The 20,711-nt window shown below is 40.1% G+C and overlaps 2 protein-coding genes across 6 annotated transcripts in view; one reads left to right on the top strand and one right to left on the bottom strand.

The window, feature by feature from the left end:
- COL4A6 (collagen type IV alpha 6 chain) overlaps positions 1-16,475 on the bottom strand; it is a 284,481-nt gene extending 268,006 nt beyond the window's left edge. For 3 of the 4 annotated variants that reach the window (XM_033408792.2, XM_033408791.2, XM_012537347.3), the window contains exons 1-2: positions 16,080-16,328; positions 15,834-15,885 (exon numbers count right to left, since the gene is read on the bottom strand). In XM_033408792.2, coding sequence (XP_033264683.1) covers positions 15,834-15,885; positions 16,080-16,090 — 63 coding nt within the window. In that variant the 5' untranslated portion in view covers positions 16,091-16,328. Of the gene's footprint in view, positions 1-15,833; positions 15,886-16,079; positions 16,329-16,384 lie in introns of those variants that run through there. The other variant, XM_049704349.1, reaches the window with a different exon arrangement.
- Positions 16,476-17,739: 1,264 nt separating this feature from the next.
- Positions 17,740-20,711, top strand: part of COL4A5 (collagen type IV alpha 5 chain) — a 218,001-nt gene continuing 215,029 nt past the window's right edge. Inside the window, exon 1 of one of the 2 annotated variants that reach the window (XM_004281525.3) lies at positions 17,740-18,134. In XM_004281525.3, coding sequence (XP_004281573.1) covers positions 18,054-18,134 — 81 coding nt within the window. In that variant the 5' untranslated portion in view covers positions 17,740-18,053. The remainder of the gene's footprint in view (positions 18,135-20,711) is intronic. The other variant, XM_033408794.2, reaches the window with a different exon arrangement.

Genomic DNA, 20,711 nt, shown 5'->3' on the forward strand with positions numbered 1-20,711 from the left:
GTTAAGCCTGCGCAGAGGTTCGTGTTATCTGCAGATACCCTGGACCACCCATGTCATATTTGTTCATATCTTAACAAGAATTCTATGCCTGTGTGTTAGGGCTTGTTTTTGTATTAGAGATGCCTCCTTTATTATCTATGATTTTTAGTGATAGTCTCATTGGCTAGGGCCTTTTTTTTTTTTTTTAATCTTTTGGCCGCTTGGTGCAGCATGTGGGATCTTAGTTCCCCAACCAGGGATCAAACCTGCGCCCCCTTCACTGGCAGTGTCTTAACCACTGGACTGCCAGGGAAGTCCCTGGGTAGGGCCTTTTATTAAACAGTTATCAATAGTGAATTTGGTTAACACTAGAAATGCCACTGAAGAGCTTTATAGTAAACTATACCTGAGGAAAGCCCACAGCAGTTCACACAAAAACTAACTCCAAATTGAGACAGGCTGACACAGCTTGTGCAGTAATGCTTTCACTAAGCTATTGATACCATTTGTAATTTGAAGCCTTGAACATTGTCTCACATTCTAAATACTAGTGAGAAACAAACCTGCAAAAACACAATGCGTGCAATGCCTTATTCTAGATTGAGATAAAGTGAAAGTCCTTATTTGTTTGAGTCTTACAGATAGTCAGGATCATGTCATTGATTCATTCAGGGCCAGTTGTTTATTTGCTTCAAGAAAGAACACAAACTTATTGGCATCGGAATCCCAGGAATCTGATTTTATGACATGGAATTCATCAAAATACTCCAAAGGAGACATTTAAGTGGAAAATTCCTTCTGTTCAAGATTAAAGACTAGGTTCTGTTGTTACCAGTCATCTCTGGTAGTAAATTACAGAGCTGCCAGTTATACAACTTTCTTTATAATAGGGCCTGGTGTAATAAAAAGAAAACAGACTCTGAGTCAGAAAACCTGAGTTCTAGTTCAGGCTCCTCCGATACCAACTAACTACACACCCTTGGGCAAGTCATTTAATCCCATCTTTATGGTCAGAGGATCACAGAATTATAGCTATTCTGTTACTTACAACTGTAAACAGCAGGAGGTGAGGAAGAGTCCAAAAGACAGCATTTTATTTAAACAAAACTATTTCAAGCTAATACCTCTGTATATCACAGCAGCATACAACTGCAGGAACACCAAAGAGGCTGAAGGAATTCAAATCGAGGGGAAAAAAAACCTTGCATTAAACAACACAGCCTACTACCGTATGCACAATAATTACCAAACTGATAAGAAGTAGCTTGGTTTTTACAGAAGCAGATAAACAAGAATGAGTGAAATTGAAGGGAAGTGACTTAGCAAGGTGTCCCAGGGAAAGGGACAGGGCTAGAGACCAGGGATGTCTTTCTACAGAGAACATTAAGTAACAGTGTGACTGAATATTTCCAGCTCTCCACCTTCAGGGCACATGGTAGGATTGCCCTTCTTGGCCTCCAGTTGGTCTCTGATCAAGGCTGACCAATGGTATATGAAAAAAGTGACATATGTCACATACAGAAATAAGACTTAATTGGTAGTCCAGTGTGAGACCTGCAGAGCTCCCTTTCCCTCTGCTACAACAATCAGTAGTGTTCCGGATGGTGGCTGTTCCCTCTGGGTCCTAGATTGAGGACCACATAATGTCCCCCAGATGACCCATGATGGACATGCAGTGTGAACCAAAAATAGACCTTTGTTATTTTAAGCCACTGAGATGTTGGGAGTAGTTTGCTATAGCAACATAACCTATCCTATCCTGACCGAAGGGATGGCAGTTATGAGGTCAAGCACTCTACCTAACAGAGGGCAAAGATAACTTGGCTGACTTTCTCTTAGCTGATGGGCCTCAGTGAGGGCATTGGTGCTTCTCAGAGGTTTGTGCCCTCAGATATTTTAAGGTTCTATTATGCATATGAACAAAAGTATGTCACTGTTACTGGCAGCTAATAGAGGACATGAAGGATAAAGAGGACAGCTCAGGACAGGGCAGACTCAGGGGACTGGTAACTTGATATAAATCCTTCCTCTCATTCTGTTCCAAGTAAATAGTGTCTGAAAGTCATATGGCTCTTCAATGGCCTGTCCAGGATAACTGGCCCTAGGCCAGCTTGAAGCCAGCAGGTGTCCTTCGTAATAGAGTTGGCACCTACATTTGTCAGTCTGTTTAGTAGCAGAGTGGGCAAAAAGCTGAACAAACAAGGAAAGGAGAACTAACTTCTTACCATCTGAGGTTTTTAAAGGTGACCAGGCTGAGAACAGCGTTACAAACTTTGGGGGATGAAATTTAAAACTATATCCCTATGTAATTCAAGGCTAACTAGACTTCACCTAAATTATTTTCTCTTAAAGACTCTTAGGATCACTGACCCTGCCCTAAGGAGAACTATGAATACGTATAGGGGTTACTATTAGGCTAATGAACAGCACTGCAGGAAGCTGAGGCAGTAATTGCAGGCTGTCTTCCTGGCATGACCTCTGTCCATTCATAACACCTTAAACAGGGGGCTGGGAGATGATGAGACACACCACAGCGGTATGAGAATTGACTGCGAATAATAGCTACAGTTTATTGAGCACATACAACAATCAGGCACTTTAGGAGCATCTTAACTAACCCTCACCACCATATGAGGTAGGTATTATACTTTTCAGATGAGGAGACTGAAGAATGTCAAGAGAGTGCTGAAACCAAGGCGAGGGAAAGAGTCTAGAAGAAGTGAGTGAAGAGTACGATGCTACTGGTAGTTCAGTGAGGATGGCGACTGAGAAGAAGCAATTGAATTTGGTGATTAAGAAGTGACCTAATCAAATCAATCTCAGTGAATTGGTTGGGGAGAAAGCCAGAATACAAAGAGCTAAGCAATAAATGAGTGGCGGAAAAGGATATGTGCTAACTGTAGACTATTTTTTGGTGAACTCTGCTATGTCACACACAGCTTACGTTTATGCATGTAAATGTCATCAAAGCTATGGACCTTTTCCCCAGAAAAATGTACATGCATATCTAATTTTACATACAGTTTCAGGGCACTTACAGACCTACCTGAAACCCACTTAGAAACTCCAACTTAGGAATGAATGATACATACCAAATTCAAGATGGTGGAGGTGGGGGGGGCGCTGGGAGTGATACACAGGTGGTTTCAATTGCATTTTATTTCTTAAGCTGGGTGATGGTCATATATTCATCATACTTTGTTTAATTACATTATTATATATGTTCATTATATTATTTTTCGTAATATTATATAAATAACATTCCTGTTGCCTAAAATACTTCATAATAATTTTTAAGAGAAAAAATGACTACATAGCAGAATATCTTTGTTTGTAGGAAATATACACTAAAGTATTTGGGAGTGATGTTGGATCATATTGGCAACTTACTCTCAAATGGTTAAATAAAAAATTATTGTAGCATACTTGAAGCTTTTCTGTAATTTTGAGATTGTTTCAAAATTTTAAAAAGACAGTAAAAGACACAACACAAAAAAGAAAAAAAACCTGACAAACAAAATATGTTAAATAAATACATACTCTCACAGGTATACAGGAGGGCATAACCAAACTTACAGAGAAATGTACACATAGAAATGCATAGGGAGATCCTTCAAAATAGAGAAAGGAAGTGCTGTCAATTTGGCTCTAAAGTACAATGTTTTATGTCAGAACTCTCTTATTCCCTGACTTATAGTCTGACAGGGAGAGTATAAACTGGGAGTCAGTGGACGAAGAAGCTGCCATCTCTCTCAGCACCTTTGGTTGTCACAGCCATTAGGGAAAGTGGGAGCCACAAGCCAGTCTCAGGGCTTCAAGACTGGAGATCGCAGGCTGAGGGCTCAAAACAGGTGCTGGACATTAAACCAAAGAAAGCTACGGATCTCTTCCAACTTGACCACTGTGCCTTAAATTCTTCAGGTGGTCCAGTAGGGAGAGATTTGGGGGTTGGGGGGAGAACTACAATGTTTTAATGGAGTAGGCATCTGGGTGATGTTACAACTTCTCGAGGAGGGGAAGAATAAAAGTGGTGATTTAGGATAATACATAGAAGGCAAGAAAGTAAAAGCAAAGACTGTGGTTAAAGCTAGAGAGTAGTCTTTACAATGAAAAGAAAAAGAAATCAATAAAAATTAAAACAGCACACTCTTGGTATGTATATGTGTATTTACGTTGGATATATAGGATACAGGGAGTTATATGTACAGGCACTTGTCTGACATATGAAGAGCGGGCAAAAGACCCACTGATCATGTCAGTATTTCCCTCAAATAGCAATCAGCACAGTGCTCTGTAGCCAACTTTTTCTCTCTGCCTGGGTTTTAAGACCTCCATAACCTAACCCTGCCTCAGCTGTCCATAATCATTTCCTTCTACTCCGGTGCTTTACCCAGGTAGGTCTTCTCGCTGTCCTCCATTCAACCATATTCTTGCTAGGGCTGCAGTGTATGACTGCTCATGGGGTTCACTGCAAAAGGAACCTTGACTGAGGCGGCACATGGGGGCTGAAATCCACACTGCTTGCTGCTCAGCAAGGAGTGAGGCGTGGCAGGGAGCTCTGACTGCCTAGAGGAAAGTGTGCCTTTTTCTAATTTCCTCAAAGACACTGCACCCTCATACCTCCTCCATGTTTTTGCTCATGCTCTGATCAGCTTGTCTCTTTGATATTTAATAGGACTACATTTAACTATCAAAGATAAATCATCTGTCCTGACAAATACAAGTATATTTATAGAGACCTAGAGAAGAAAAACTTGAAATCGGGGATGTCCTGGAAAAATCTAGAATATCCCATCTCCACATTTATCATTTATTTTCTAGGAGTCCTTTAAGGCCCAGCACGCATTTTACTTCTGTGAAGGTTTCTCTAACTACAATCCATACTGACCTCTTCCTTCTTTCACTTTCTAGAACACTTCATTCTGATCTATGAAGTTTGATGCTGGCTTATCATATGATCCAGTGTTTTTAAAGGGTGGCGGTATTTCAACAGTTCCACAACATCTGATTTTAATTTCAGTTAAAAATTCCATTTTAAACTATTTTAAGACTGTAATAAAACACAGCATGTACCATTCAAATGGGTTCCACACCGAACATTCACACATCAGAAACCATCACCGATTGCACTAATCTGTGCTGTCAAGTTGGCAATGTGTGTGTATGTGTGTTTATGTGTGTGTATGTGAGAAAGAGAGAGAATGAAAGTGAGAGGACAGAGAGAGTAGTGTATGTATACCTAGAAATATAGATTTTCTTCCTATGTCTGTTTAACTGAAGAATATCCAGAGATGACAAGACAAACTATTAGGCAAAAAGCCACTACTTATTTGGGTACATCAGAATTTTCTCCACACAGGAATAAACTGGAGACTAAGACTGCCATAGTTCTCAATTTCAGATTTTATGTTTTTTCCATTCTCTTCCTTCTTACTGACTTTACAAATAAATATTAAAAACTTTGACTTATTAGCAAAACACTTCGGTTTTTATGTTGGGGGTCATATAAGATTTTGTTCCGGGGAACAGGGTCTACTGCTGTAAATTTTGAAAAGTGCTCTCATCATTCTTCTTCATCCTTATCAGCATCAACACCAACATTATTATCTATGAGCATGTTCTGGGTATCTAGATGCTGGCGAGTGTTTTTGCAACTTAATCTTATCGCAAAGGCAAGGTCACATAAATCTTATAAATCTCAAGTTGATCTTCATTCTCAAGGGATCTGCTACACTCACAAACAGAATTTAGAGATTCTAGGCATTTCAGATTTTCTCTGCCAACTCTCTTTGCTCTGGATAAGGAAAAATTGTCGCTCAAAGATTTACAGAGCAAAGGAGAAATACCACTTAACTTTCCTTCTCTCCCCCAGAGAAAATGTGTCTCCCAAAGGACTAATTCTCTTGGCCAGAAGTCCCAGACATTTCTGGGAAAGCCTGGTCTCTCTGAGGTAAATACTGTTAGAACTTTAGGGCCAGGGAAATTTCCACTGAAGAACACCAACTCCCCCTCAGTAAAAGCAACCAGATTGAGAGATAATGGCAAACTACCTCTATTGTTGTTGGACTAAAGGGAACTGGGACTTCAAAGATGCCTGAAGAGGTGTCTTCAGACATCATCTTCAGTTGGTACCTTGGTCTCTACAGGAAGTCACAAAGGTAGGGCAGCAGAGGTAGAAGTGGCTTTGGAGAAACTGGAACAAATATAACAATTCTAACTCTTCTTCTCCCTTTAGGAAGCTTGAAATACAAATTCAACACATAATTAAGCAATTTACTCTAAAAATGCCCCCCAAATGGGTTCACCACTCATTTTTAGTGCAAAGGCAGTCACAGTGAGTGATGGAGCAGAATAACAATAGTAATAATTTTTCAGCCAATAATACATTTAGTGATTTCTCCTAAGGCCATAATTAATGCTGAAGTCTGTATCTGAACTGAGAAACATTTGGCTCCAAATATGGAGCTCTTTACTTTTTTAACCACACTATGATCCATAAAGGGAAAAAAATCAGGAAATAGACCTCCAGACTTAAAACATGGAACCCTCCCAAAAAGCTGAAGAAAAGACACATACCTCATGACTTACCTAAATTTTATAAATCTGGAAGGGGTAGATATGTGCCACAGGAGTGAGCCCTCCAGGCATAAGGGTTTGCCAGTGCTAGACACAGAGATGGTGGCCAGCAATAACTATAACACCTATTACACTCCACCAGAGAAATACACCTTAGTGCAGGCATTAGGTAAATGCTCTAAGGAATCAGGAGCCAATAAGAGTGCAGGGTAGGGACTTCCCTGGTGGCGCAGTAGTTAAGACTCTGTGCTCCCAATGCAGGGGGCCTGGGTTTGATCCCTGCTCAGGGAACTAGATCCCACATGCATGCCACAACTAAGGAGCCCACTGGCCGCAACTAAGGAGCACACGTGCCGCAACTAAGACCCAGTGTAACCAAATAAATAAAATAAGTATAACAAAACAAAACAAAAAGAGTGCAGGATATATCTGGTCTTTTCCTGTTCCTCCAGCCTCATCTCACACAATCTTCCACCTCCCTCCCTCTACTTCCCCCTCCCTGTGTTCCAGCCACACTGGCTTGGTACTTGCCATGGTCCTTCAAACAACAGGGATGGCCACAGTGTTTGACACATAGAAGGCACTAAATAAATCTTTGTTGAAGGAAGGAAAGAAGGAAAAACAGAGGGGGAGACAGAAGGCTAGAAAGAAGGGGAGATTTCAGAAAAACATTCACTAAACTGGGCCTTAAGGGAAAAATACTAAGTCCATCGGCAGAGACAGGAGGAAGAAAGAGGATGAGAAAAGAAGGGTGTTTCAAGCAGAAGGCAAAGCAGGAGGATGTTGGCATGCTGAGCCAACATCAAAAGCAAACTATGGTCTAAACATCAGAATGAGAACAGTAACAGGAGATGGGGTTGGATGGGTGGGCAGGGCCAGATGATGATGGGTATGGGGAACTTGGAGTGGCATGATCATATTTGTATTTCAGAATAGGTCCCTTGCTTGCAGAGGATGGCTATCAGGAGAGGGGGTGGGGGGCAGGGGAAGACTGAAACCAGAGGAAGTCAGGTCTGTTTTGGAGTCCAGATAAGAGATGATAAGATGCCTGAATTAGAGAGACAGCAGAGTATAGTGGGTTTTAACCCAAATGCTGCCATTTGCTGGATTTGTGATCTTAGAGAAATCAGTTAATCTCTCTGGGCTGAGAATATTTGCCCTATATATTTCTCAGGGTAGTCTTCAGCTGCTAATAAGATATTGAGAAAGTGCTTTGTAAACTTAAAGCACTAGTAATTATATGTCATTATGAAAGTGGTAGAAGAGGGAAAAAGAGACAAGGGGGCAATTGAGAAACACGACCATTCTTCTAGACATACAATCTACAAAACGAGAGTCTCGTCCGGCATCTCTTATTTTTTTTTTTTTTTTGCGGTACGCGGGCCTCTCACTGTTGTGGCCTCTCCCATTGCAGAGCACAGGCTCCGGACGCGCAGGCTCAGCGGCCATGGCTCACGGGCCCAGCTGCTCTGCGGCATGTGGGATCTTCCCAGACCGGGGCACGAACCTGTGTCCCCTGCTTTGGCAGGCAGACTCTCAACCACTGCGCCACCAGGGAAGCCCCGGCATCTCTTTTTATCAGTTGTCAAAATTAGGAAATACTTTAAAAATTTCCCTCAGCATTAAAAGAAATAGAGAATACTTTTCCATAGGGGGATAGAGTGGGGATTTAGCAACTACCTTGTGAATGGTAACTACACATACGTTCTCCCTTCTAATCACCCGACACTCTCAGGAGGAAGGTGTTATTATCCCTTTTTTACTGATGAGAAAATTGAGTCTCAGAAAGGTAAAATGACTTGCCTTACGTCACACAGAGGGCAGAGGCAGCATTCAAACGTAAGTCTGATTCCAGAGTCCTTTCTCTTAAACATTATACCATTGAACAAGGTGGTTATTTTTCCATCAAAGCAACTGTTATTAGAGTTAACATTTATAATTCTCAAGAGAGACAAGGAAAAGGCAGTTGTTACAGGCCATTAGGAGTAGATCTGTTTACTCACTTGAAAGTCATCTACTGATCACTTCCTATATGCTTGGCAGTATCCTGGACATTGTAAGTTTGAAGAGGGCAACATTGCATACAAACATAGGAATTTCACAACTATGTGGTAGGTTCCACCAAAGGGGCCCAAAGAGTTTTGGAAGCACAGGGGAAGGAAGAATAAATTCTTTCTGAAGAGGACTGGGGCTGTTTCATAGAGGAAACAACATTTTATCTGGGTATTAAAGATTGAGGAGTTCACTAGGAAGAGAAGGTGTAAATGGTGGAGAAAGACATTCCAGATGGAGGGGATGGCATATAGAAGAGCAAAAAATGTGAAAGAACATAAAGTAGTTTGGGAATGGAGAGAAGTTCAGTCTGAATGAAGCGTAATGTACACTATGAGTTTGAGAAGGAGAGGTGGCAGGAAAAAACACTCAGACATGAGGCTGGAATGGTAGTTGGGGCCAGATAATGAAGGCCCTTAAATGTGTCAAGCCAAGGAGTATGTATTTTAATCTTGGAAGAAACAAGAAACCAACAAAACTTAAATCAGGAGATAACATAGTTGGATTTGTTGTTAATAAAATAACTCTGGTGGCAGTGTAGAGATTAGAATGGAGTCAGGGGGTAGAAAAACTAGTTAGGAGATTATTTATATATGATGATGAGACTTGGAACCATTAGAATATGAATAGAAAACTGGATTCTGCGGGGTTTTGGTAAAACTAACAGAACTTGGTGGAGATGGAGATAATGAGGTTTGGTGCCCGATTCTATAGTTTCTCGCTTGAAACTGGGTGGATGGTGATGACATTTAACAAAGATAAAAAAGATAGCAGGTTGGAGTATCATGGTAGATTAGAAAATAATTTCATGTTCAGACACACTGTGTTTTGGGGCAATACAACATAAGACCTGGCATTGGTTGAGGGCTTATACTAAGCTCTAGGCACCATTTTAAGTGCTTTGTATGTAACAACTAATTGAGATATAGGTACTTAGTAGGTAATTGGAAATAAAGATTTGGAGCTAAAAAGAGACATCTGGGCTGGAAATAAAAATTTGATAGTCATTAATGTATAGGAGGCATAGTTAAAACTGTTGAGGCAAGAAGAAGGCAAAGGATAAAAATGCTGAGCAAAACCACCATTTTATGACCAGGGAGTGATGAAGATTGTAACCTCCATGATGGCAAAGATCATGCCTCACTTGTTCACCACTGTGTCACCAGAGCCTGGCATACTATTTAGAATACAGTGGCTGCTCAATAAATAAATGTTGAATGAATGAAATAAAAATATCAGAGGGAATTCCCTGGTGGTCCAGTGGTTAGGACTCTGCACTTTCACTGCCGAGGGCTTGGGTTCAGTCCCTCGTTGGGGAACTAAGATCCTGCAAGCCATACGGTGCACAGCCCCCCAAAAAGAAAAATCAGAGAAGTGTAATGAGAAACAATGAGGCATCGTGACTTGGAAGACCAAGGGGGAAAGGTGGTTTGAGAATGACTAGAAAATGCCAAGCAGTACAGTAAAGAAGTCAGATAAAATGGGGACTGCAATGAAACCATTGGGCTTGGCAGTCAGGTATCCATTAGTAACTTGAAAGAGGGCAATTTTGGTAGAATAGCCTCCTTCTAGACTGTAATAGGCTTAAGGGTAGATGGTTGTTGAAGAAGAGTAGAAAATGACCAGAAATTTGGTGGTAGTGTGATTGAGGGGGTTAGAGTAACAGAGGAAAATGAAGCCATGGTTTGTTAAAATTTTGTTTTTATAATGGAGGAGACTTCAATATTGTTTGTAGAAGAAAAAATATCCTAGGAGAGGGATAAATTACAGATGGTAAGAGTAGATAATTGTTCTTAGCTAATTTTCCTGTCAGTTTTCCCTTGGGCATGCTTATCAGGTGTTCTATTTATATTTAGACCTTAAAACAAGTTAGAGCTCCATGATCTGCCTCACTGGGACATTGGTCAGCTTAAAAGGACTTGGTAGTTTAATACAGCATGGTGCTTTCCTAATATCTTCTTTCTAGATGTATATGTCTTGTCATCTACGTAGGATAGGACAAGTCTATATTCCAAGCATGGTGGTGAAATTATGGAATTAAGCACAAATTGAGGCAAGTGAACACCAATATGTATTGATAATTGAGGTCAATCTATTTGCTTCATTATTATATTAATGAAGTAATTAGGGGAATAGCCCACTTTGCTCCTGTGATTTGGCTTGACAATGATCTTATTGAATATAGAGGCATATTTACTGGAGGCGCCATAATATGTCTAGAATCTAAAAGGTTGTTGGCACTTGTAGTCAATACAAATGCCCTCACACCTGAAGATGCCTTAGACACCAAATTGTAAAAACCAACTGCATGGGCTTCCCTGGTGGCGCAGTGGTTGGGAATCCGCCTGCCGATGCAGGAGACGCGGGTTCTCGCCTCGGTCCGGGAAGATCCCACATGCCGCAGAGCGGCTGGGCCCGTGAGCCATGGCCGCTGAGCCTGCGCATCCGGAGCCTGTGCTCCGCAACGGGAGAAACCAACTGCATAACTAGATGGGTTCTTTTTCAGTACCATGGATTACTCTGACAGTCTAGTGAAGCCTACAGACTCCCTTTCAGAAAAGTATTTTTCAATGTACTCAATAAAATACATGGGGTTACAGTAGAAACCAATCATCAAAATGTATAATAAAACAAATTTGTGATATAGTAATATATCTATCTGATTCTTTAGTAACACATTAAATAATATCTATTTTCCCCTCCACTCCTATCTGAAAATGTTTCTTTTGACCTGTCAATAATATAACTACATTATCACCTATTGCTACCTATTTATGTAGTCATTTGATGGTTCACTTGATGATGCATTCATACATATGTATCAGCATTCCCAGTCACCCAAGATACATATTTGATGTCCATGCACACACACATATATATGTTATATATTCCAATCATTCATAGCTAGCTGATATAGGATATTTGCTAGCAGGCAAAGCAGAAGACTACTTTAAGAATTCATATTAAGAAAATGAAAACATAAGCCACAGACTGGGAGAAAATATTTGCAAACTGTATATATGGTAAAAGACTCGTATCTAAAATATACAAAGAACTCTTACAACATAATAATAATAAGACAATCCAATTTTCAAATGGGCAAAATATTTGAATAAACATTTCTCCAAAGAAGATATCCAAATGGCTAATAAGTACTTGAAAAGATGCTTAATTGATTAGTCATTAGGGAAATGCAAATTAAAACCACGAGACACCACTTCACACCCACCAGGATGGCTATAATAAAAATGACAGACAATTACAAGTGTTGGCAAGGATGTAGCAAAACTGGAATTTTCATACAGTGCTGATGGAATGTGAGGTGGTACAGCCACTTTGGAAAACAGTTTTGCAGTTTCTTAAGAGGTTAAATATAAAGTTTTCATACAACCCAGCGATTCCGTCTACTCAGGAGAAATAAAATATATGCCCACACAAAGATTTGTATGTTAATGTTCATAGCAGTATTGTTCATAAGAGCCAAAAGTGGAAAGAGCCCAAATGTCCATTCATTGGTGAATGCATAAAGAAAATGGGGTATATCCATAATGGAATACCAATACTAAATACCAATACCAATACTAAAAAAAAAAAAGGAGTAAAATACTGATATATGCTACAACATGAATGAATTTCAAAAATATTATGCTAAGTGAAAAATGCTAAACACAAAAGATTATATATTAATTGGTTCTATTTATATGAAATGTCCAGAAAAGACATATCTATAGAGGTAGAAAAGTAGATTCATGCTTGCCTAGGCTTGGGGGGTGGGAATAGGGATTAATTAAAGGGATATGAAGGATCTTACTGGGGTGATGAAAATGTTCTAGAACTGGATATAGTGATGGTTGTACAACTTGGTAAATTTACTAAAAATCATTGAATGATATACATAAATGTGTGAATTTATGGTATGTAAATTATATCTTAATAAACTTGTTTTAAAAGAGAAAAAAAGAAAAATCCTAGAGACAGCCCAAACAAGGCAAATATTCCTCTTGATCCTTACATTAGGAAGGGATTTTCTCCATCTCTGAAAAACCTTAACACTCCATTCATACTTTGATGACTGTGATTATGACTGAAAATCACATTGGAAAGGACCAACCTGAGCAAGTTACAACTTTAAGAAGTTTGTATTTCAATCAGATCTTGATTTGAATGTGGCTAAAGGCACTTTACCTGTGCTCTAGGCAGAGTTGATAATAGACAGGTGTTTTCTCCCCTTTGCCTCTTCCCCACTCCAATAACTCTCCCGCTGGGCTTTGACTTTTAAATATGTCTGGTTGTATTAGATCCTCTTGTGAAAGCAGATTTGGGGCAAAATGGGAAGAAAACATGAGGACCCTGACTAATTTGGGATATATTTTAACTTCTAAACATATTGGCCTTTGGTGAGATATGGGTCTTTCTAGTCTCTTCTCTAACATGATGTTGATGGTAATTTATCAATAAGTATCCTATATTTTTAAAAATATTTTTATTTATTTATTTGTCTGTGCCGGGTCTTAGTTGCGGCGTGTGGGATCTTTGTTGTGGCATGCAGGATATTTTAGTTGTGGCATGAGGGATCTAGTTCCCTGACCAGGGATCAAACCCCGGCCCCCTGCATTGGGAGCTTGAAGTCTTAACCACTGGACCACCAGGGAAGTCCCAAGTATCCTATCCTTTAAGGAACAAAATGACAACCATTGTCTGAGAAAGTGAACTCCTACAGAGTTAGAGACTGTGTTTAAATAAATCTTTGTGTGTGGTGCCTTAGGCACTTAATAACCAAAAAACCAATATGGATGTTCTGAAATTCTAGGCTCTATCTCATTCAGATAAATTGTGAAAATATTTCAAATAAATGAAGATCAGCACTCTTTTAAAAGAAATTTAATGAAAATTCATTATTTAATCCTGGGTTTTAACATTTAGTTTTCCATCCCTTCAAAAGTACTGCTTTATAAACTCTGACAAAGAAAGAACTCAAAAGCACCTAAATGACCCTATCTTAAATGCTCACCAGTATTCCTTTATTAACAGCGTTTAACTCTCACAGTGAAGAGACTTTGTCATAGTGAAGCACAACATAGTTCCTGCCAATCTATTTATAAGTTATTTTTCACTAATATAAGTCAAAAAGTTACAAAGAATTCAAATGTTTAAAATCATCTGAAAGGTGAAAAATATTACAAACCCAGATGATGAACTGGAATTGAGAGTAAAAGATGAGAACCAGCTAATATAAATGATAATCCAGTACAAAGAATACAAAGGAAAAAACTTCCCCTCAGCAAAGTCACCTTCTGAGAACTTATCCTGTTACTCTTCTCTTTCTCTTTGCCATTTTTCCAAAAATTAAAAATTAGCTTTACAATGTCAAACATATAATGCAGAAGTAAATAATAGGTGAATGAAGTAGTTATGAACTGAAGGCAAAAAATAAAGTACTGTCAGTGTATCTCAAGGTTTATTTTAGTCTTACCAAGGTCAGTCACACTGACATAGCAGGTGACATGGTAAAACAATGGGACAGAGTCTAAAATCCACACACCAAAGTAGTGGATGATTTTGGAGACATGCTTCAACACTTCTCAGAAATGAAGACAACATCCTCTAGTAACTTTTAAAGTTATCAAGTGATAGGATGCAGTGTTTGGGAAATCTCCTAGAATGATTTGTTAATGCTTTTCCCAAAAGTACACTGAATACGATCAGCCAGAGTCTGAAATAAAGGTTTTACTGGAGGGTATTCTGCCCAAGCATGACATTTTTATAAGTAGCAAGATTCCCAGACAAATTGTTAACTAATCAAAACCTGGCATTTTCAATAAATGTAGTATTGAGCCTCAAGGTAACATATAACTAAACTTGTATACTGCAGGAATCAGAAAGGGAAGTGTGCAGAAAACTAGATCAATACCTCTGCTTACAAAATCTAGAATTTACTTACATAAAAGCTGATGTTCTGAGTTAAGGGGTCACAAAACATTAAAAGTCAAGTTTTCTGGCATCATCCTCTTTTCATAAGAGAAGTCATTTCACTTTATTCTGATATTTTCTTAAAGACATACACCAGGACAAAGTAATCCATTTTTTTCCCATAAAAGTATTAGGTAATCTTACTGGGTTGAATTAAGTATGGCTCTATAAATAGTATTTTAAAATATCTGAAGTATTAAAAATAGAGCCAATCAGTGAAAATTGTCAAAACTCACAAAGTAAATATTTGGAATATATATTTAGCTGTCATATATATACATATATATATATACACACATATGTAGAGTACATGCATGACTTTGGCAATTATTAAGAATTTTTAAAATAGAACAGTGAAACAGTACTCAATAGTTAACTTCATATTTGAACTCAATGATTAACTTTATTTCTGCAGGCGTAAGTTGCTAGTGAGTCTGGAAAACTGCAGCATCTCTGATTATTCAGGTCACACCACTTTTGGTAGCTTATCCTAGTAATTCCATTGGAATTACTACTTTCTGGGATCTATTAAACTTTTCTTGACCAAACGTCTACAGAAAACCCTTTGCAGCCCCTAGCTGACTTGATGGATGATATCTAAACAGCCTATGAAATGTTAACTTTTAGAATTTTTTTTCCTATTCTAACCACTTTAACTTTCTGATGATAGAGAAAACCAGTAAAAGGAAACATCAGGCAGAAACTGAACATCATCTAGTAGTATCAGTGCAGTTCAGGCAGTTAAAGAATCCAGATGTTGTCACCTGGTACTGTCAGAGGACTCACAAGAAAATACTTAAAGTTTAACTTCTAACAACATTCTCGGTACTTCCAAGTCCCACTTCTTGGATACTCCTCCCACTTTCAAACTTGTGTGCCAATTCATGTTCTTGTAAGCCAGGGAAAATTACATTTCTTCTGCCTTGGAGATCGATACAGAGAAAGGCATCAGATGTCAGTCATCTTTAAGTCGTCCGGGAAGACGCTCAGAAATGCGTGCCTCTTGTGTCTTCTACTTTTATTTTCCCAACCCCTTACGAAGTTTTGGAACAGAAAGATGCCTGAGTCCCAAAGGCATTAGCCTGACACTGTGCTATTCCTTTCTAAGAACCCCATTAACTCCCAGTAGAAATGAGAATGATGTGAACTCCGTTTCATGGCGCAACCCTCTGCAACCCCCTTACACAAACACAAGAGGTGGGATGGGGAGGAGGTCAAAGGAGGAGGAGGGAAAGGGGTCGGGAGATGAGACTCACCGCTCCTGCCAGTTCCTCGGTCAGGCACAACGTAACCAGGAGAAGCCACAACCTGAAACGGGAGGGAGGGTGAATAACATGGGTTCTCTAGGCTCCGGGGTCCTGCGTCTGCCCATAGACCCCCGACCCCTTTTTGCTGCCTGCCCCAACTTTCTCTGTAATGACAGAAGTACAAGTATAGTCCCGGTCCGGCAAAGTGGCCCAGAATAGGAAAGAGGAGAGGAGCTCGGGGCAGCAACAGCTCACCCAGGGTGCATGCTTGCGGCTCCTCCGGAGCTGGGTCCCGGGAGACTGCTAAGCGGCTCCGCGGCCGCGGCTCATCGGATGCTTGGCGGCTGTTTCCTTATTCAAGAGGATGGGGTAGGGGGGCGAAGTGGCTCACTTCTGAAGAAACTAAACTCAGCTTCTAGATAAAGAGGTGCCCCAAAGGGAAACACGGTCAGCGGTGCCCGCTACAACTTGCCGCACTCAAAAGATAGTTCCATGCACCAGGGGAGGAAGGAATGGAGGGGAAGGGGGCGGGGCTGTCTGCTGTCAATCATCCCCCCTACCTCGGGCAGCCGGTCGTCTTTCTCACTTTCAGGCACCTCTACACGTAACATTCCCACGCATCTCCACAGCTTCACGCACAGGCCCACAGACCTACACACTAAGATGTAAGCAACTGTGCATCAAACACTTTCTTAAAGCACTGTTAACTGTTACACATATACAGATTAAGGCATACTCCTCCCACATAGACACATGGGCCTTTGCACACTTTCCCAAATGCATATCACTAATTCTAATTTATTGCACACTAACCTCTTGGGGTGGTGGTAGTTTCTGGGGTTGTAAAACTACCTTTAGCTGAGCTGAACCTAAGGATAAGTGGGCCCCCGTGATATAGGTCGAAAGCCCTGAAAGACGCTAAAGTGGTAAATTCTAGGGTGTGAGATAACAACTGTTCTGAAGAATTCGTCAAGAAATCCCTAAAAGATCCACCAAGGAGTCCACATAAAATATTTTCTGGGCCTGATGGTGCTTTAAAAAATCTGTATGTCAGAATTACCAAAGTAACGTTCAAGTCTACTTTATTTGGGAGACATCAATTCAACTGCCATTAACTCCATACAAATATTTCCAATTAAGTGTCCGTGTTAGTATTAAGGAAAATTGCACTAAAGTTATTTAATCCCCTACCCTAAATCTCTCCGAGAAACATCTGCAATGAGAGTCAATGCCTTTTATGTTAGTCAGTATGAGGTAAATATTAATTATGGCATTCAATGTAGCTAAAGAAAAAGATATGACTGTGTTACTATAACATCCAACCACATAATTACTCATATCTACTGAACGCTCCCAAATCTTATATGAATATAATATGCATAAAGTCTTCACACACGTATACGTACGTTCATTTTCTTAATTCTTCAGCTGTAAGCATATATTTAATTATATAAATATATTTATATGTTTCTAATATTTTCACATTTTCTGTTGTATGTAGAAACTCCCTCCTGTGAGCAGGTGGAAGGCAAACAACCCCAGCAGCCCTGGGAGCAGGCACCAAAATTTGTTTCTAATCATTAACAATAAAAGAAACCGTTCTCTTAGATCCCTCCGCTACAAAAAATAGTCCCAGCTCAGGTCTATTTGTAATTGGCTTTGGTGCTCACACCAATGAGAGAGGGACTGGGCAGGGAAAAGGAGTATCAACGGAAGGTGCAAGTGAACGAATAGAAAAGCTTCCCGGGGGGAGTCAGGGTGCGCAGTCAACTGGGCTGGACGTTTCCCTCCTCCAAATAACTGAGCGTCACTCCCTCGCAGGTTGCTGGTGCGGTCTAAAACTGTGGCGGAGTGATCCTCAAATTCCCCAGGGCTGGTGGGGAGGGGGCGGTGCAGGGGAAGAGAGGGAGGAAAGTAGATCTGTGGGACTTGCGCGAGGAAAAAGTTTGCAAGTCTGGACAGAAGGGAAAAGTGCTCCCGAGAGACCGGCTTTGGGGAGGGGAGCGGGGAGGGAAGAATAGCTGCTGCTTTTTTTTTTTTTTCTTTTCCCCTTCCACTCTTAAAAACCTACTTTCTCCTCACCCAAGACGACCGGCACAATTGGGACACCCTCGCTGTCTCTCTCCGGCTCTAGCTCTCTCCCTATAAACCCTCAAGATTATGTCAGTTGGTCAGAGCCAGCCAGGGATTTCGTGCGGGTGCTGAAGGAGCTGCGGGAGCCGGAGAAGAATGAAACTGCGTGGAGTCAGCCTGGCTGCCGGCTTGTTCTTACTGGCCCTGAGTCTTTGGGGGCAGCCCGCAGAGGCTGCGGTAAGTCCTTCCTTCTACCTCCGACCCCCATCCCATCACCTCGCTCTCACGCTGAAATCACTTTTTGTGCCTTTACCTTCCTTTCTCCTGGGCCTCGGCTAGGGAATTCAGGTGTGCCTTCACTTGTTTAGGAAGAAACATTATTTACAACGCTAGTAACTCAAGCCTTCTGAAGTCCAAGGGAGAGATTTAAGTGTTTAAAAATAGGGCTGCTTGCTTTCCCTGCAGCTAGCTGCTCTGGGGGCAAGAGCAGAGCCTGGGGAGGAGGATGCATGTTAATAGATAACTAAGCTCTGGTGGATATTTAAAACTTTTCCTCTGCACCCTCCCACCTCGAGTGTTTCCCTACATGCCCGCTAACCTTTTCACTAGTTGTGCCCAATCCACGCACTCTTTAAACTTTGTCGATAGTTTACTATTTTGGCCTTTCTAAAATCCACCTTCCACCAAAGTGTTAAGCGCGCCCGTGAAGTTCTTCCCTTTTGCCTTTTCCTTAAGGAACATGAACCTACCCTCACCTCTGGTCAGTAAAGCCTCTGTAGAGACTGCTTCCCTCTTGACATCCTTGTTGCAAATGCTCAGGTAACATACCAAGAAGAATGAGGTAAAGACGGATGGCTTCAGGCTTCGGTTTTTCTGCATCTTTTTTTTTTTTTAAGTTCTCAGTTTTTGTTGTTTACTTTTTTTAGCTTACTAAGGCACCTGAAACAAATTGAGAATTTGCCCATCACCTATTTAAAGAAAAAGAACGGTCTCTTTTTCACAGGAGAATGAGTGTTCTGGTTTAAAGGAGAGTGGAGGAGGGAAGTACACGTGAAATGACAAAGCAAAAACTTCCACTCAGTTTTAGGAATGTAGAATTAAAATCCTAATATATCTCTTAGAAGGGTATCTAGGTCCCACCCACTATCCTTCTGGGGATGAGAGGCAGATCTAAAGGAATGAATGGCTTTGTCAGAGAAAATGTTCTCCAGACTGAAACCCATCATCCTTAATTTCACTTAACCTCTAAATAGAGAATTAAGTGTGTGACAAATTATTTAAAAGTTATATTTGAGTGAACATAATGGGTGGTTTTAAAAACACTTTAATATGAGATCATGGCTTAGGCCTTCACATGGTTGAGTGACTATCAATTCTTTATATGCAACTGCTGTGTTATATAGCTTATGTGGGTCCACTTGTAAGTTAGCTGTCTAGCTGTTCTATACACTCAGCATGCCTCAGGTTACATTGCCCTCCTCCCATCCTCCAGAAAGTGTGTACTCAAGGTATGAGAAAAGTAACTTTCATATTACTCTAAGCACAACATAATAATAATGGCAACTCTGCTGAAAAACCATGCATATCAAATATCTTTAATTACACTTGCCATAATTATTCCTCCGTCAAAGTAGATAGATAATTTAAAATTGCTTTTATGATGCAGAGCTTCTTAATGGGCTAAGGTTTAGCCACTCAGTAGGGCTGCAGGCCCTTGGATAAAACTACAATTGTGTTGTTGAAAATAGTTCCTTTTAAAAACATCATCTTGGTGTTTACTGCTTGTGGCATTTGGCCCAGGGGCAAAGATTTTGTGGATGTTTGATTAAATATTTCTCGTTTTTTTACTTTTGACGTTGCTATTAATAAATGTACACCAGATACCAATCATACAGGTATGTATAGCTGTACTTTATGTCAGATTATATTAAATCATGTTATGTTAAACGTGAAATTTCTTTTTATGATTGACAAAATTTGGGAGCAAGCTTGTTTTCTTGGACTCTTTAACAATTGAGTGTTCATAAAGAAATTACAGAAGACACCAGGCAGTTTTTTTTCCTTTTTTCTCCTATGCAATTATTTATTTATTTTCCTCCTATATAATTTTTAAAGAACATTTTAGACCCCATTTCCCTACCATTAGTATAATGTGCCTCTAATAAAACCAGGGTTTGTTTTTTCTGCTTCACACATTAATATCCTAGTTAGAGTAATGTTTTAATCATCTCAGAGATATGAATGGTATCTGCTTTCCATACTAGTGCTGGGGATATTGGTGACCTTCTCCAGAGTAAACTGGATGGTAGTGGGGCTGCTTGTTGACTGAAGTAGTCTAGTATTGGGACTTTTATACCAGGAAGAGCATTGCTACTTAAATTGCTTTAATTTTTCATAGTTAAGTGATTTCTTTATCTCTGAAGTCATGCCAAATTGGGATATCACAAATATGTGGAAAATTTTTTAGGTGGAGAGTTTGTTAGGTGGAATAAAGTAACTCTTATTCCGAAAGGTTAACAATAAAGGAAGAAGGCAAATTTAGTTGGAAAGGTCAGTTCTAGTGATGGAAATACGTACTTTTATGTAAAGGTACCTGTGCTGACTCTCTGTTAGTAGGATATACACTTAGATTTATGAATATGGTGTGTTAAATTCTAGTACTACTATACAATTTTTAGTAACTTCGTGTGTGTGTGTGTGTGTGTGTGTGTGTGTGTGCACGCGCGCAGTGGAGTGGATAAGTTTCTTTAAATGTACTATCTCCCTTGTGACTAAGAGCAACAACTTGTTAAGGGTAGCAGTGTGGTTTGTGGC

This window comes from Orcinus orca, chromosome X (assembly GCF_937001465.1).
Source record: "Orcinus orca chromosome X, mOrcOrc1.1, whole genome shotgun sequence".
Lineage (NCBI taxonomy): Eukaryota > Metazoa > Chordata > Mammalia > Artiodactyla > Delphinidae > Orcinus > Orcinus orca.